The sequence below is a fragment of the Mizuhopecten yessoensis genome, unplaced genomic scaffold (assembly GCF_002113885.1).
Source record: "Mizuhopecten yessoensis strain PY_sf001 unplaced genomic scaffold, ASM211388v2 scaffold716295, whole genome shotgun sequence".
NCBI lineage: Eukaryota > Metazoa > Mollusca > Bivalvia > Pectinida > Pectinidae > Mizuhopecten > Mizuhopecten yessoensis.
This window is the reverse complement of record NW_018480045.1, coordinates 524,495-539,224: the sequence shown is the minus strand read 5'-3', so window position 1 is coordinate 539,224 and position 14,730 is coordinate 524,495. Positions and strand designations below refer to the sequence as shown.

The 14,730-nt window shown below is 36.1% G+C and overlaps 1 protein-coding gene across 3 annotated transcripts in view; it reads right to left on the bottom strand.

Annotated features, from left to right (window-relative positions):
* Positions 1-14,730, bottom strand: part of LOC110442735 (hillarin-like) — a 78,579-nt gene that overhangs the window by 7,000 nt on the left and 56,849 nt on the right. The window contains exons 1-4 of one of the 3 annotated variants that reach the window (XM_021486482.1): positions 6,327-8,159; positions 5,790-5,909; positions 4,066-4,200; positions 1,285-1,542 (exon numbers count right to left, since the gene is read on the bottom strand). In XM_021486482.1, coding sequence (XP_021342157.1) covers positions 1,285-1,542; positions 4,066-4,200; positions 5,790-5,909; positions 6,327-6,479 — 666 coding nt within the window. In that variant the 5' untranslated portion in view covers positions 6,480-8,159. Of the gene's footprint in view, positions 1-1,284; positions 1,543-4,065; positions 4,201-4,408; positions 4,470-5,789; positions 5,910-6,326; positions 8,160-14,730 lie in introns of those variants that run through there. The other 2 variants (XM_021486480.1, XM_021486483.1) reach the window with 2 other exon arrangements.

The following is a 14,730-nucleotide window of genomic DNA, read 5'->3' as shown; positions in this document are numbered from 1 at the left end:
GTGTTTCTGTCGATACGGGGTGGACTGAGAAACAGTGACCAATCAGTAATGAAAAAACAATGTTTCCGTCGATACGGGGTGGACAGAGAAACAGTGACCAATCAGCAATGATAAAACAATATCTCTGTCGATACGGGGGGGACAGAGAAACAGTGACCTAAAACAATATCTCTGTCGATACTGGGTGGACAGAGAAACAGTGACCAATCAGCAACGATAAAACAATATCTCTGTCGATACAGGGTGGACAGAGAAACAGTGACCAATCAGCAATGAAAAAACAATATTTCTGTCGATACGGGGTGGACAGAGAAACAGTGACCAATCAGCAATGAAAAAACAACATTTCTGTCGATACAGGGTGGACAGAGAAACAGTGACCAATCAGCAATGAAAAAACAATATTTCTGTCGATACGGGGTGGACAGAGAAATAGTGACCAATCAGCAATGATAAAACAATATCTCTGTCGATACGGGATGGACAGAGAAACAGTGACCAATCAGCAATGAAAAAACAACATTTCTGTCGATACGGGATGGACAGAAAAAATAGTGACCAATCAGCAAAGAGAAAACAATGTTTCTGTCGATCTTGGGTGGACAGAAAAACAGTGACCAAGCAGCAATAAGAAAATAGTGTTTCTGTCGATACGGGGTGGACAGAAATATAGTGACCAATCAGCAATGAGAAAAGAGTGTTTCTGTCGATACGGGGTGGACAGAAAAACAGTGACCAATCAGCAATGAGAAAATAATGTTTCTGTCGATACGGGGTGGACAGAGAAACAGTGACCAAGCAGCAATGAGAAAATAGTGTTTCTGTCGATACGGGTTGGACAGAGAAACAGTGACCAATCAGCAAAGAGCTATGACAATATGAGATTATCCGATTAGCAATGAGCAAAGACAAAACAGTGCTTTTATTTACATTTGATGAGGTAATGAAGTTTTTGTTGTTAGGAAAATTGACATAACCGTGTTTGGCAGAAGGATTTTGCAATAGAATTAATTTTATCAACATTATGCAACGTTATCGGAAAAGGAGCAATATATTCGTAAATCTCTGCAAACGTAATTTGATTATTAAGGGCTGCAAGTCAGGATATAAAATGTTTACTTTATATAGATTATTCAGGTTTATCTGTGTTTAGTTAATTTACTGACGTCCACACAACTGAATGGTGTGTATATTATCGAATTCCAAAACATTTAAAAGTTTAAGGTGACAACACCAAAGACACCTGTGTACATTAATATGTACAACTCATTGTGTAATACTTACTTCCGTCATGGTCACGAATTTCTCGGCGATCATGAGTAACATTTCCGAGCTGTGTTTCTCGATCAGGCGGGTCACCTGACTTTTCTCCTCGGTGGTGAGTTTGTCCATTAGACAGCGTAGGCGCTCTTCCTTCTTCCGTTTGTAAAGCTGTTCGAGTCTCTCGGTCTCTTTTTCTAAGCCCGTCTTAATGTCCTTCTTTGATGTGATCTTCTTCTCGAAACCTGCCACTAGTTCTTGTACCGATTTCTCTTTCTCAACCTGTAAAATATATACCTTGATTTATTTCAAAAGGCTATGATTCAATGGATATGTACTGTTCTTTCATCGTTTAACAATAAAGACCAATTAAAACATGTCTATCCAAATATGAAATTGAGACCGTGCGTCTTACGGACAAAATTCAATATTTAACTTAGTTAATGTACGCAGATTGTACATAAACATTTTCTTGTAACACATGGCGCATATACGCATGTCCACGACTTAGTGTTCGCATGAATCGTCATCCATATTACAGTACATGCTACACACTAACTTCAGCACAACCTAATCGATGGGAACGAGAAAATGTCGTTATCATTTACGATAGAGTTAACTTAAAATATCACTTTAAACTCATGTACGCTTTATACCAATTGGTTTTTTTTCAATAATATAGTTTTAATATTTATTTACGACATAAGATGTGTTTTAAATGTTACATATACATTTATAGATGAAATAAACATGATATCAGCAATGTCACAATCACTAAACAATTTTTCGATAACATTGCGTCCACCTGTGCATTAGGTAAATATGTAAAGATCCTGGTCACGTGACGTTTACATTCATTTTCACGTCCTGCATTGCAACATCTGTAACGCTAATGGGATGTTAAAGAAAGTACACAAAAACATAGCTAAGGCCCGTAATACTTATTTCAGTAAGAATAACTTGTTATAAAAGAAAATATACCAAACTTTTCAATTTAATTCAGATTACGTTTCAATCCAAATATTTGCTTTCATATGATTGCCAATATCATATGTGCACAGCATGCATATGGTACAATGATACATATGTATGACGTCACAGATACCTCCAATTATTGACACTATCTACGAGGCTAGATTCTGCGTCAGTAGACATCATTATCCTCCTAATCTTATCAAAGCTAACGAGTGTAATCACTAGATTTGTCAGTTTGTCGAGTAACTCAAGTATTGACCAGGAACTGTATGTATAGTCACGTGATATTTCAAAATAAAACGTTTCAAAACAAAAAGTTAAGACGCTTGCAAACAATAAATTGAGTACTTTTTGTGTAATAATACACAGCATTGTGACTTTTTAATTAATAAGTTACTTATAAATAAAATACACCACGGATTGTTCTTTGTGCTCCTGTTAACGTAACACTGTGTAAAAACAACGGTAGACTTACCAAGGATTTTTTCTGCAGATGTGTAAACATAGTGAATGAACAGATAGTTTATATCATGGGTGAGCGTAACATAACACAATACACAACAGTGTTTTAATCTGTTGTATGCATAACTCCTTTTGCTTTTCCAAGAGGACACTAGCAATATGATGGGAGTTTCTGGTACAGTGCAGCTGGTTGAAACTTGAACTTTAAAATGTTTTCATTAATTAGAAACGTTTATTAAACAATAACACGCAGTTTTGAAATGACGTATCACCTTAAAATGTATACCGCACCTTCCTTCAAATTCATTTAAGCATAGCCGAATTCGGGAAAAAAAATATCGTTGCTCTAAAATGATAATTTTGTTTATATAAGTCGAAAATAGCTTGGTGACAAAAAAATATAATTTATCACTGTCTACGTTTGTCAGGAATGCATTGGGAAATGGTTTGTACCACTTATAAAGCACGAATAAAGAGAATCTAGCTCATATGCTCGTCTGCGCTGTTCTGAATTGCAGGTGTTCCGGGTTGCAAGCAGCATTTTGATTAGATTTTTTCAATAGTAGTCGAAGACTAATGGTATGACGTCAACAACGGTGAGTTAGATTTAACCTAATCGTTTGATTTAAGTGAGACCGCTGCCTGATCTGCTCAGAACTCCCTATAAATCTTTATTTTAGAGTGAGTATTTACACAGCATTATCGACACTGATGCGCCGAAACTGCAATGCAGGAGACGTTTACATTGACCCTCTATATCTACATTTATATTACGTAATCACCAGATCATCGAACGTTAAAAACAAAAATGTAACAATCCTATAACTATTATAGACTACATGTCTGATGAGGAATTAAAAAATGCACTATCTTATATAGCCGTCATCCAAAGAGTAGGCCTACCGCCAACAAACGCCGTGCAATGGTGCTGGTTGACGGGGTGCTTGGTGTTCACGCCAATGTATTTGTGAACATGGATGTTACTGATGATAAGAGCATCTTCTTTATCAATGAAGAAACGATGAAGTATTCATATTTTTTCTTGTCGGATGCGTTATGTAAGTAAAGTGGTTTTCCAACAAGTCAAATATGCTTCCTACCATATTGGACTACGGAAATACCAGTGTGAAACACGTGGGGAATGTTTTGACAGTAATACTACATGTACAAACAGGGGTCTATTCTAGATGCAAAAGTGTGACAATCACTGTAGTTTACACTTTAACCGAAGTTACCGGACATCTGTCACTAACACGTGTTATTTAAACGCAAAACAACTTACATGGATGTCATTCAACCATTTATCAAGTTTTGATATAAAACTAATTACAACAGCACTGGAATGCCAGGAATAGGACTACCACTTACCTTGAGTTCATCCTCCAGCCGCTGGACCATCTTGGTCCTGTCCTCGTGGAATCTCTCATAGAGCTTGTCTTCCTCCTTCTTCTGTCGTAGTTCTAGTACAGACTGGGCGTCAAACACACCCAACGACTCGAAATCCTGGAATGTAGAATAAAGAATCAAATTATTGCATGTTTCTAATCCCGTGGTACCAGCATAAACATGTGGAATCCATGATCTATAAACTGCTTTTGAAAGAAGCGAAACTGTTTTCACAAAAATAGCCAGCATCATGAATAAGCATGCAATGCTTTGAGAAAGCACATTAAATTATGAATTAAGTGAAATTATAAAATCACAAATTTACAAAACAGTGCTGTAATACGAATGTTAGGTCGCTCGTTCTGAAGGTACACATTACTCTCGAAGTGCTATTCCGTTTCAGTGTTTGAAAATTATTTGGAAAACAAAATGGCGAAAAATTTAAAATAAAAAAATATGAGAGTGCAGTTATTCCCTTTAAGATAGCAATCGCTTGAGAATTCCTCTCTTGTAATAAAAAGTTTTCGGCTACGGCTTTGAAGTGAGGATCGTTGCCCGGAGGCCTGCACTACAAAATATCCTAGGCGGCACCGATGTTGTGTACAATGATGTAAACGGCCTCGGTTTTTGCCGAAACATCGGTGGTACACAAAAAAAAAAAAAAACTTCAAACAAGTGATGACATGTGTGGCAACGATAACACCAAAGGCTCATCCAGAGGTAGCGCCGTTATATATTACCAGATGGTGAGTTCCGAATGCATTGGATAAACTAATGACAGTGACAACCTGACAAATATCACGTAATCACTTCCGGTGCCGTGTTTAAAACTGGGTAAAGGGTGTGAACTGTGTCTGTTACAGTAAATATATTTAAAGAGGCATTTCCATTATTTACGACAATTGGGAAAACGGTTCAGAACACTTTGTATCTAGGTCATGTCGACCATTTTACCACAAGGTACATGAATATTTACCAACACTGCATATTGTCTTACTCACTTAGACGACAGATGTTTAGACATGTGTTCATTAGAATAGAAGACGGATGAAAAAGAATTCATGTTTGTAAAACAATTCGTGCTGTTATGTGTTATATGATAGAGGGAATGTGCAGTACGGTACGATGTGTGTGTGATATAGTATTTAGAGGGACATCAAAACTCACCTATTCACGTCTGCATTTTAAAATCCTTGCAAAGACGTCATGTAAATACCACCCTTTATTTGTTCAATTATATGCATATTGCTTGCTTTAATGTATGAAAGTGATGGTAAGCCTTTGTTTTTGTTTCACAATTATAACTATTACTATTATCCATATGTTGTAAAGCGCTTTCGAGTAATTTTACTAATTATATAGGGCGCTATATAAATGTTGTATATTATTTAGTTTTTATTATTAGTGTTTAATTTAGCATTCGTTATTCATACTGTCAATAGCAACTACTGCAAATATACAACTTACGTATACTGACATGTATAAGAAGGACAGAGATAGTCTCGTTGTCGTAATAAAAATATGTTGCATTTCTTAAATATCAATAAATATGTTTCGTAAACTTGTGTTTGTTTTGTGGGTCATTAAAAAATCAGTGCAAGATTGTTTCTGTCGGTAAATACGAGACTTTCTTTCCAATTCACGGACGTTAAAAAGTCTTATATGAATGTTCAATAACACTGTTGTTATGGTGTGGACCAACTGACCTTGTATGTACCAAGTGACGTCTTCTTCTTCTCCAGCTTCCCCCATAGATCTCGGTGGTGATTAAATTCGATAGCCTTGGCGTCATACTGCCAGCCAGGATTGTACAGGCTTCCACGGATCTGGAAAAAAAATAACCAAACATTAACGCCAGGGTCAAAACCATCCGTTATTACCTCAACATTAATCAAATATAGTGATACAGTGACAAAATGTACACGTGCATATCTTAAACGGGATGTTGAAAGGACCTTGGAATAAACTATAGGGTTTTGATATGTATACTATTATATCAAAAGTGCAGACCTTTATCTTGGAAAAACTCTTGTGATTAGGGAAATTTCAATCTGTGGGAAAAAAAGAGATTTTAGGATAGTTTCAAAATCCAATGCATTTCACGGAAAAGTGACAGATTGAATGCATGGAAAGATAAACTCCTTCGAAACCATTACCGATCCGCCACTTATTGATGAATTCATATATACAAAATGTATATATAGTTAAAATAACATGATTTAAAAGGGAGAAGTGACACCCACCACACATTCCATCCCGGGGGACGGCCCGACGTCAATGTCAGAGTTTGTGTGGCCATTCTTAACCACCCCCTTTTCCGTCGCCCATAAACACTCCTCCCCACCACCTTCCTCCTCCCAACAGGGAAACACCCCTCCGAATACAAAATCTTCCATATGGATGAAAAGACGTTAGCAGACGATAAAACACAATGTAGACAATCAGGCTGTAAATGGTGGCTTAATGTAATCTGAAGTTAATTCTTCTGCGTAAGCGTAGATCGTTTCGTCAAAACAATGTCTTCGCACGAGCTTTCATCGTACCTCTGTAAGTTCTGGTACTCCCGAACTCGTAAACAATGGAAACCCTGTGCAAATCTTAGTTAGGTAGAATTCACAATAGAGCAGAAACTGTTTTCAATTTCATGAACAACCAATTACAAAGGGCCACAAACACAACAAGTTGTCACAAAGATCAAGATCTGATGCAACCTTAATTAGACTGTTGAATGTTTGTTCACATTAAATATCGAAATCCTCAAGGCAAATAACTACAAAATATAATCAAAGTTTGATGTCTGTCTAGATTTACCAAGTGTCAAACTCTCTTCCAGGTAAACATCCACAACAGATAATTAAGTATGCGTTCTCTAAAAAGAGCACTCAGCTGATGTAATATATGAGAATCATGCGTTTTTCGGATAGCATCTTCAGAGTCTGCTCAACATATGCCCAAACAACACAACCTTGTTTTAAACGTAAACTTCTCGTGTGTGGTAATGCATTGAGATATTTTAAACCACACTCCGTATATACGGATACTAAGTTTGTATGTAGAAATAATCCCAAACCAAAAGGCCAATGCGTGTCTTCTTCTCGCATGTGTTTTCGCAATATTTCACACAAAGGGTACTCCAATATCGAATATGACGGTATTTTTTTCAGCTTTGGGAATGATTTTCAGACAGTCTAATCCCATTCTGTCCTGCCTAAAGTAAACAGTTTGTGCTGCCCGGTGCAAACTTTTTCAGAATTACATCATTATTGGTGCACCTACTGCACTTTAAGTCCAACTGTGCGCCAGACACACGTTACAAAGTGTTTACAACATCAACAGCTTCTATATTTCTCCGTGAACTTCGACAACCTACACAACCAAACTGTGGTCAACAAGTACACCATACCTTCCTTGTTGTAATAGCACCGCAATCAAAATTAAAATGTTCCTATGCAATAAACGTGTTTTAATTCAATCTTAAATTTGAACGCTGCTGGTTATCACATCGTGCCAAAATCACGTCTGATATGGTTACACACGTGCAAAGAAATCAAACAAAAGTCGTGCATGTGTTACCATGCAAACAACATTCTTGTCTGTCAATGTTTCAAAATTCGATTCGGTTGCAAACGATTTAGTTGTCGTAATTATGCAGATGAGCACCGAGAGACACCATAGAAGGCAGCGTTAATGGTTAAAGAAACCTCCACATGCGAAAATATCGAGATCAACCAACTGTACAGCTGTGTTCGTATTTCAACACATGGTAAACTGTCTTCTAAATACATCGTAGACTTATATAATTCCTAAAGCCGCTGGTCGGTGTTGACGTGTCAGAAAGGTAGATGATTTTACGGATTTATAAATGTACTGTGTCTTCTCTGACACATCCAAAAACAATCTGAACATCTGATGAGCAACAACAACAAAAACCTAACGAAACGAAAGTCTGCTTAAGTCGTAAAATTAGAATACATTAACAGTTGCAGGCGTATCGAACCTGTTTTACTGAATCTGTTTAACAGTATGCAGATAAAACAGACCATATGCATGGCACGTATACGTAGTTCCCTGTACCTCCCAACTAAACCCCGGCTCCCAGCATCCCCTCGGGCCATTATCAAAGGCGATATGTTGTGATCGGGACGGGAAGATAACCCCTGTACAAACAGACCCCAAAACTATAAACAACCAACAAACTACTGCATCTAGGAAACAAAACAGCTGCAGAAAGAGCAACGCCATGCAAAAACAAAACACCCTGCTGCGATAGCATCAAAGTCTCGTCAATATTTCATAATCCTGTCTAGACCGCCTATCTGAGTCTCTGACAGCTTCGTAAACTATTTTGGAAAGTTCAAAATTATCTTTATCGGCAGAATTTTGTATCAGGTTCTGATCTTTTTTAAATCCTTTTACGAAACTGTACATTGTTTATAGAAACTAAACAATAAGTGATATGGTATTATTGTACCAATGGATCTAAATACGAAACCGTCATCAATTACACGACACAAGCTAACCAGCCTCTGATTAGGTGGACCGTGAACATGTTGCTGTCTGTCTCTGATCAAGCGTATTTTTCGTTGCCGGACGCGCGATGTGGGCGGTAGTGTTTCACGAGAGATTACGATTGACACTCGTGTTAAAAACTGTGATTCTGCTGCATTGTGCGAACGTTTCTGATGAATGTGTTGTTAATTAATAAACAATGACGCTTACCAGTCCAATTAAGATGGCAGCAGCAATGTTCTTTTTAAATATGGATGTGTTTGTTATATTATTTCATCTCCTTCTATTCTCCTTGAACGTTTCAGTGATTTCCATGTAAAGCTTTCCTTTATTTCATATTTTTCCTGGTTTTATCGAATTCGAGTTTAAGTTACGGTTTTGTTGACCCTTCGGTATTCTCTTGCTGTTTCTTAAGTTTACTGTTGATTTACTTCTGGTGCTGATTCTAATAACCTTTTAATGATTTGATTCAGAGGAATATACTTTCAGTTGCAGTTATAATAAACACCAACGTGCTCGTTCTCTGTAACCTTGGCAACAAATTAGCATCACATTATACCAATCAAAACAGCTGTTAGAAAGAACACACGCGTCCTGGTAGCTGAACGAAACCTTCCCGTATTTAATAAATATGGATGTTAAAGGAACATAATATAATTTAGATCTTTGGCGCTAGTTTTGATTGCTTCAACTATTACGTGAAACGACCAACTTTAGTTCTGATAATGCATTGCTTTAAAAAGTAAATAACACTTTAAATGTAAGATGTGTACTTTTGAAAAATTGTATATGATGTTTAATCACTTCTTGTTCTGAGAAGGTGTTGTTTGATATAGTAAAATTCACTTTAGATATAAGATGGTATTCATTAATGTTGATTGGCATAGTATACGATAGAACTGGAAAATATGTTGCTTTAAATGGTATACAACCACTTGAAATATAATAATTGGTATATGATATAATCACTTCAAGTCATGAGAATATTGGTGGGTTTTTTTAAATATTAAATATATACAGTAGTCATTATCTCTAGCTCCGAGAATGTGGTGCTTTAATTGTAAGATAATATAAACACATACAGCTCGGAGGAGGTATTGCTTTAAGTATGACAAATTATAACCACGCGACATCTAAATACAATGTAGCATTAAAACGCACCCTGTAATGTAACGGGAAAAGCTATTAATCGCGCTTCCTTCCCTCGGAAATTATTTAAAATTGAAACGTTATTGTCATTTTGTTTTCGTTGTTTATTTGATGAAAAGCAACTTCATAATGCATTAGTTAGTGTTCCTTCCCATTTATCGACGCAGCACGTCTGTGTTATGTCCTCTGGTAAATGCGCTATGTCGTCTCACAGTCTTACTGTGCTATTGTTTCCCTTTTTATATCGCCATTCTGCAGAGATACGCCAATAATACATTTCTATAGAGTACTTAATCAAATGACAGGAAATCGATATATGTTTCTGACAAGTGTTACATAACACACCTCACGTGGCTGGTGTCTATCATTATTACAATCCTGGCAATCAAAATGGACTATTGATGACGATGCATTAGTAATGGTATATGTAATAGCGCGAAATTCAAAACAGAATCGTATTAAATACATTTTTTCTTTGCTGATCAATTCATTTAATGCAATTGTTTTGGTTATATGGATTTTATTTAACAGGTACGTATTTCAGTTAGAAAGCGTAACCTGTATGTAGTACTGTTAAAGGTTTAGTCGTATTTATGACAGTAAAAACGCATACTGTATAGCTGATAATTTTTGCGAGAGATTTAATTTCCCAATATAAAGAGAAATATTAGAACACAGTTACAGCCGAATAATGGAGATAAAAATACCAATTCTATATTGTAATTTACTCTTAAAATATCACTTCTACTGTCAGTCAATTCACTCTTAAAGTATCATTTCTACTGTCAGTCAATTCACTCTTAAAGTATAATTTCTACTGTCAGTCAATTCACTCTTAAAGTATCACTTCTACTGTCAGTCAATTCACTCTTAAAAGTATCATTTCTTCTGTCAGTCAATTCACTCTTAAAATATCATTTCTACTGTCAGTCAATTCACTCTTTAAAGTATCATTTCTACTGTCAGTCAATTCACTCTTAAAGTATCATTTCTTCTGTCAGTCAATTCACTCTTAAAATATCATTTCTACTGTCAGTCAATTCACTCTTAAAATATCTTTTCTACTGTCATTCAATTCACTCTTAAAATATCATTTCTACTGTCAGTCAATTCACCCTTAAAGTATTATTTCTTCTGTCAGTCAATTCACTCTTAAAATATCACTTCTACTGTCAGTCAATTCACTCTTAAAGTATCATTTCTACTGTCAGTCAATTCACTCTTAAAATATCATTTCTACAATCAGTTTGTGCAGAAATCATGTGTCAGAAAAACTTGAATACAAAACTACTTCTCATTAGTAAATAAGAAAAATATAAAACATAATAATATTATCCTGTTTTCGTAAAATCGCCGAATGCGTCGCTTTAATTCAGAGGTCTTACATTATAATCTTTAGCTGCTTCAGAACTAATTAAAAACGCACGCCTGATCCCAGCATGTTGTTACCAGTTGTTCGACTTACAAAATTATTGAAATGGTCTGGTTTTTCTGTGAGCGGCCATATTATTACAGCCTTTTGTTTAAAGTTTAGTGAGCATCAAGTTAAAATCCAGTTTAAATAAAATGAAGGAGAATTCCAAGTTCCAGTTCCTTTCATAATGTCAATTGTTGTAAGTTCCAACAAATGTTTTCACGTCTTTTGGAAGTAAATTGTATTAAAAGATGTTTCATCGTTGATAGATACCAGTTTGACATGTTTTAACTTTTTCAAGCTGACAATACGTTATGTTTTGTAATTTATCGTTACCTCACTTTTGCCTGCTGCTCCCTATGATTGTAAGTTCTCTCACAACGGACAATCAGCCAATACGATGTATTAGGCTAATGTAGGTGTTCAGTGTTTCTAATGGTAAAGTTGTTTTAATTTTAATCATCTTTATAGTCGTTTCACTGTATTCATATAAGATGTAATTTAGTTATGACGGGTCGGTTTTTTACAAACATATATTACAAACATTTTGTTGATATGAAATTAAATGCTTCCAGGCACGGAGTAAATATCGATTTCTCAGCACTAACAATATCAATAAACACATATTCTACACTCTTATCTTTCTCAATACCAGAACATTCATAATTTGTGAAATGTTAATTGAGTTTCATAAGATTATCATATCTGATGTCAAAATACTTTTTCCAAATGTAGAAAATTCGATTTCACAAACGTTTTCATTTGTTTATTTGTCCCGTCAAAGCGCTGTCTTGCATGAAAATGATCAATTATTCAAGCGCGTCATTGAAAAAGACAATGGAGTGTTTCGTCTGTGTGATTTAGAATTCATTCAGCACGTGGATATCTAAGATTCTGAAAAACAATAACAAAATTTGTTTTTAGAGACTGACAATCAATCGATCGTGTCTTCTCTCGGGCTAACAAGGACACGTTATAGTGTGGGGTTTTAGTAAAGAGAGGCATTCAGCAGAATCGACAAATCTGTAATACTTCTCCATTCACCAAGTCCGGATTGGATTGATTCCGTAACAAAAATAGTGCTATACAAACTCTTTGAATCAAGTCTCTGTAATATACTTTGTATACCTTGGATTATTGAACTATATCATTTTACTACATAAAATATTTTCCAATTCATTCTAAGGTTGTGCCTTGTTATTTTGCTATATGCAATACAATACAGTTAAAGTTTCGTTTAAATATCTTATATCATTATCAACCACTTTAACCTATCTCAAGCTACATACAGTATGCCATGCTACATGGTACCGTTGTCCGACCGTTAACAATGAAACAAAGCACAACTAGTTGTAGCTTTTCTAGACATGAAACAGCCAACGTTTAGTATGACCATGGTCCTAACTTAATAATAGGATAATGTAATTCTTCAATCAATTATCACTCCAATAATTCTCTGTAAATCAGGGATATAAAAGTTAATCTAGTCTAATTTTCTCTACAGAATGTCATTAACATGCTATACCGTTTCAGCTTCCATGATCAAAAGCTCAAATTATGACATGCACAAAAGCTACTTCCGTATTGAATTTACATCCCTTTAAATGAATAACAACGTCTCATGTTTTCGGTGGTAGTTTTTGTTTCGAACCAATCTGAACGTTTAGGATTTTTTTCTGTTTGAAATTGATACTTTGGACACATGTGTGCAAAAACGAAACATTCTGGCCATTTAGTTCCATGACATATTTTCTCATTACGTTTTGATGATGGTTTCTCCACTCACAATTACGACATTCTAAGCGATACCAGACATCGCTCCTAAAGTCACTCCATAGTAGCTCTCACACGGGAACAAGCTTCCAAGACAACGACATAAACGTTACACTTTAATATCGATAATAACGTTATGATTCTGTGTTAATTAGACGATAAACGCAGTTCGTCAAACACCGTTACTGGATAATTATTACTATTAACAAAATGTTGTTAGTTTACTGTGTCCGAAGATCCGTTATCACCGACAACAAATAGATGATATTCGCTCTTCCTAGATATTTATAATACTGTTTCGATTGTACCCTCACATACATTTTCATCGGGTAAAATGCTTATGTCTGCTTAAACAATTTAAATGCTCGATTTCTTAATAACGGCTTGAGCTAACGGCGTCAACACAAATTTGGCAACTGGAAGGTTGTACACTGTCGCGACGGAGTCTTTTTATATCTGACATAAACCAAAATGTTTCCCTAAATACTGACGATGCTCATCACCTGTATTACTCAACTCTGGCGAACCAGGGTAGTGCCATCCTCGATATCCAGGGGTTACGCTCAATTTCGCTCTCTGTGTAGCCCCTGGATATCGAGGATAAAGTAGTGCGGGGTTCAGTGACGTCATAAATGACATGGACATACCTTCCCGTTTTAAATATACTAAGCATATTTTCTGTTATTGTTAAAACTGTCTAGTCAGAAAAATCACCAGACCTCGCCAAAAGTGCATTAACCAACTGCAGTGATATTGCTATATGACGCATTGCTCTCCTCACAGTACTTGCCACAGACACATCACGCATGGAGTGTTGTTGGAACGAGATTTATGACAGTAAGGATGGATTCCCAACGTGCACGTTTAACCACCGCCATGTGATAAAACAAACCGAGGATGGGCAAAACTGCACTGTTACGTGCAGACTGCAACATTGTAGATCCCTGTAGTAAACCGCTCGGTATGTACAAAGTTATTATCATGACCGATGACCTCTAATTCGTCAGTCGTTCCAAGGGAATAGTTGCCATGTCTGTCTGTCAAATTACCGTAATGTTACTCTAGACGATATTTGATATAACTGTTACATGGTCATACCTCTGGACAAGAAGTTTCTCACTGAAGTTGAGTATGTCAATAAGAATTGAGATTATGGTATAATTAAACGTAGTTTTGAGTTCTTCAAGAAATGCACCCTCTGTCATTTCATTGGGTACCTTTTCATACTGGGTTCTAGATCTGGTCTTTCCGGGCTAGTCAGGCAAACGATAACATCAGGAATAAACTTCTAACAAAGAGGGCCAATGTCAGCTTCAGAGTCCTAAAGACGCTAGCTGGGAAAATTAAAGTTTAGCGCCATCCTACAAAAATGACACGGTATAACATCCCACGCAAACACAAATTATATCAACCCAGAATTATACCGGGAAATATCATAAATGGTAGTTTAGCTACATTTTCTGACACGATTCTGACACGATATCAAGTGTGAAAACAATTATCAATCCATATCAATCCTAATTCTATCAAAGCGAGAGTTACTCTGAAATATCTTCGCAATTACATGTAACAATATTGAAAACATTGAACAAGGCCTTCGCCACCACGGCACTCGACAATTTATGAGAATAATACGTCAGCCACGAAAAGCATATTTATGTATGATTATCAACTGAAGCCGAATTGAATACAGCCCCTCCTCGTTAGACATTCATCTGAATAGAAACGTTGTTTACTGTACTAGCACTACGCAAACGTTAGAGTGTATGGACATGTGCAATGCCTGCGAGATATCAGCATAT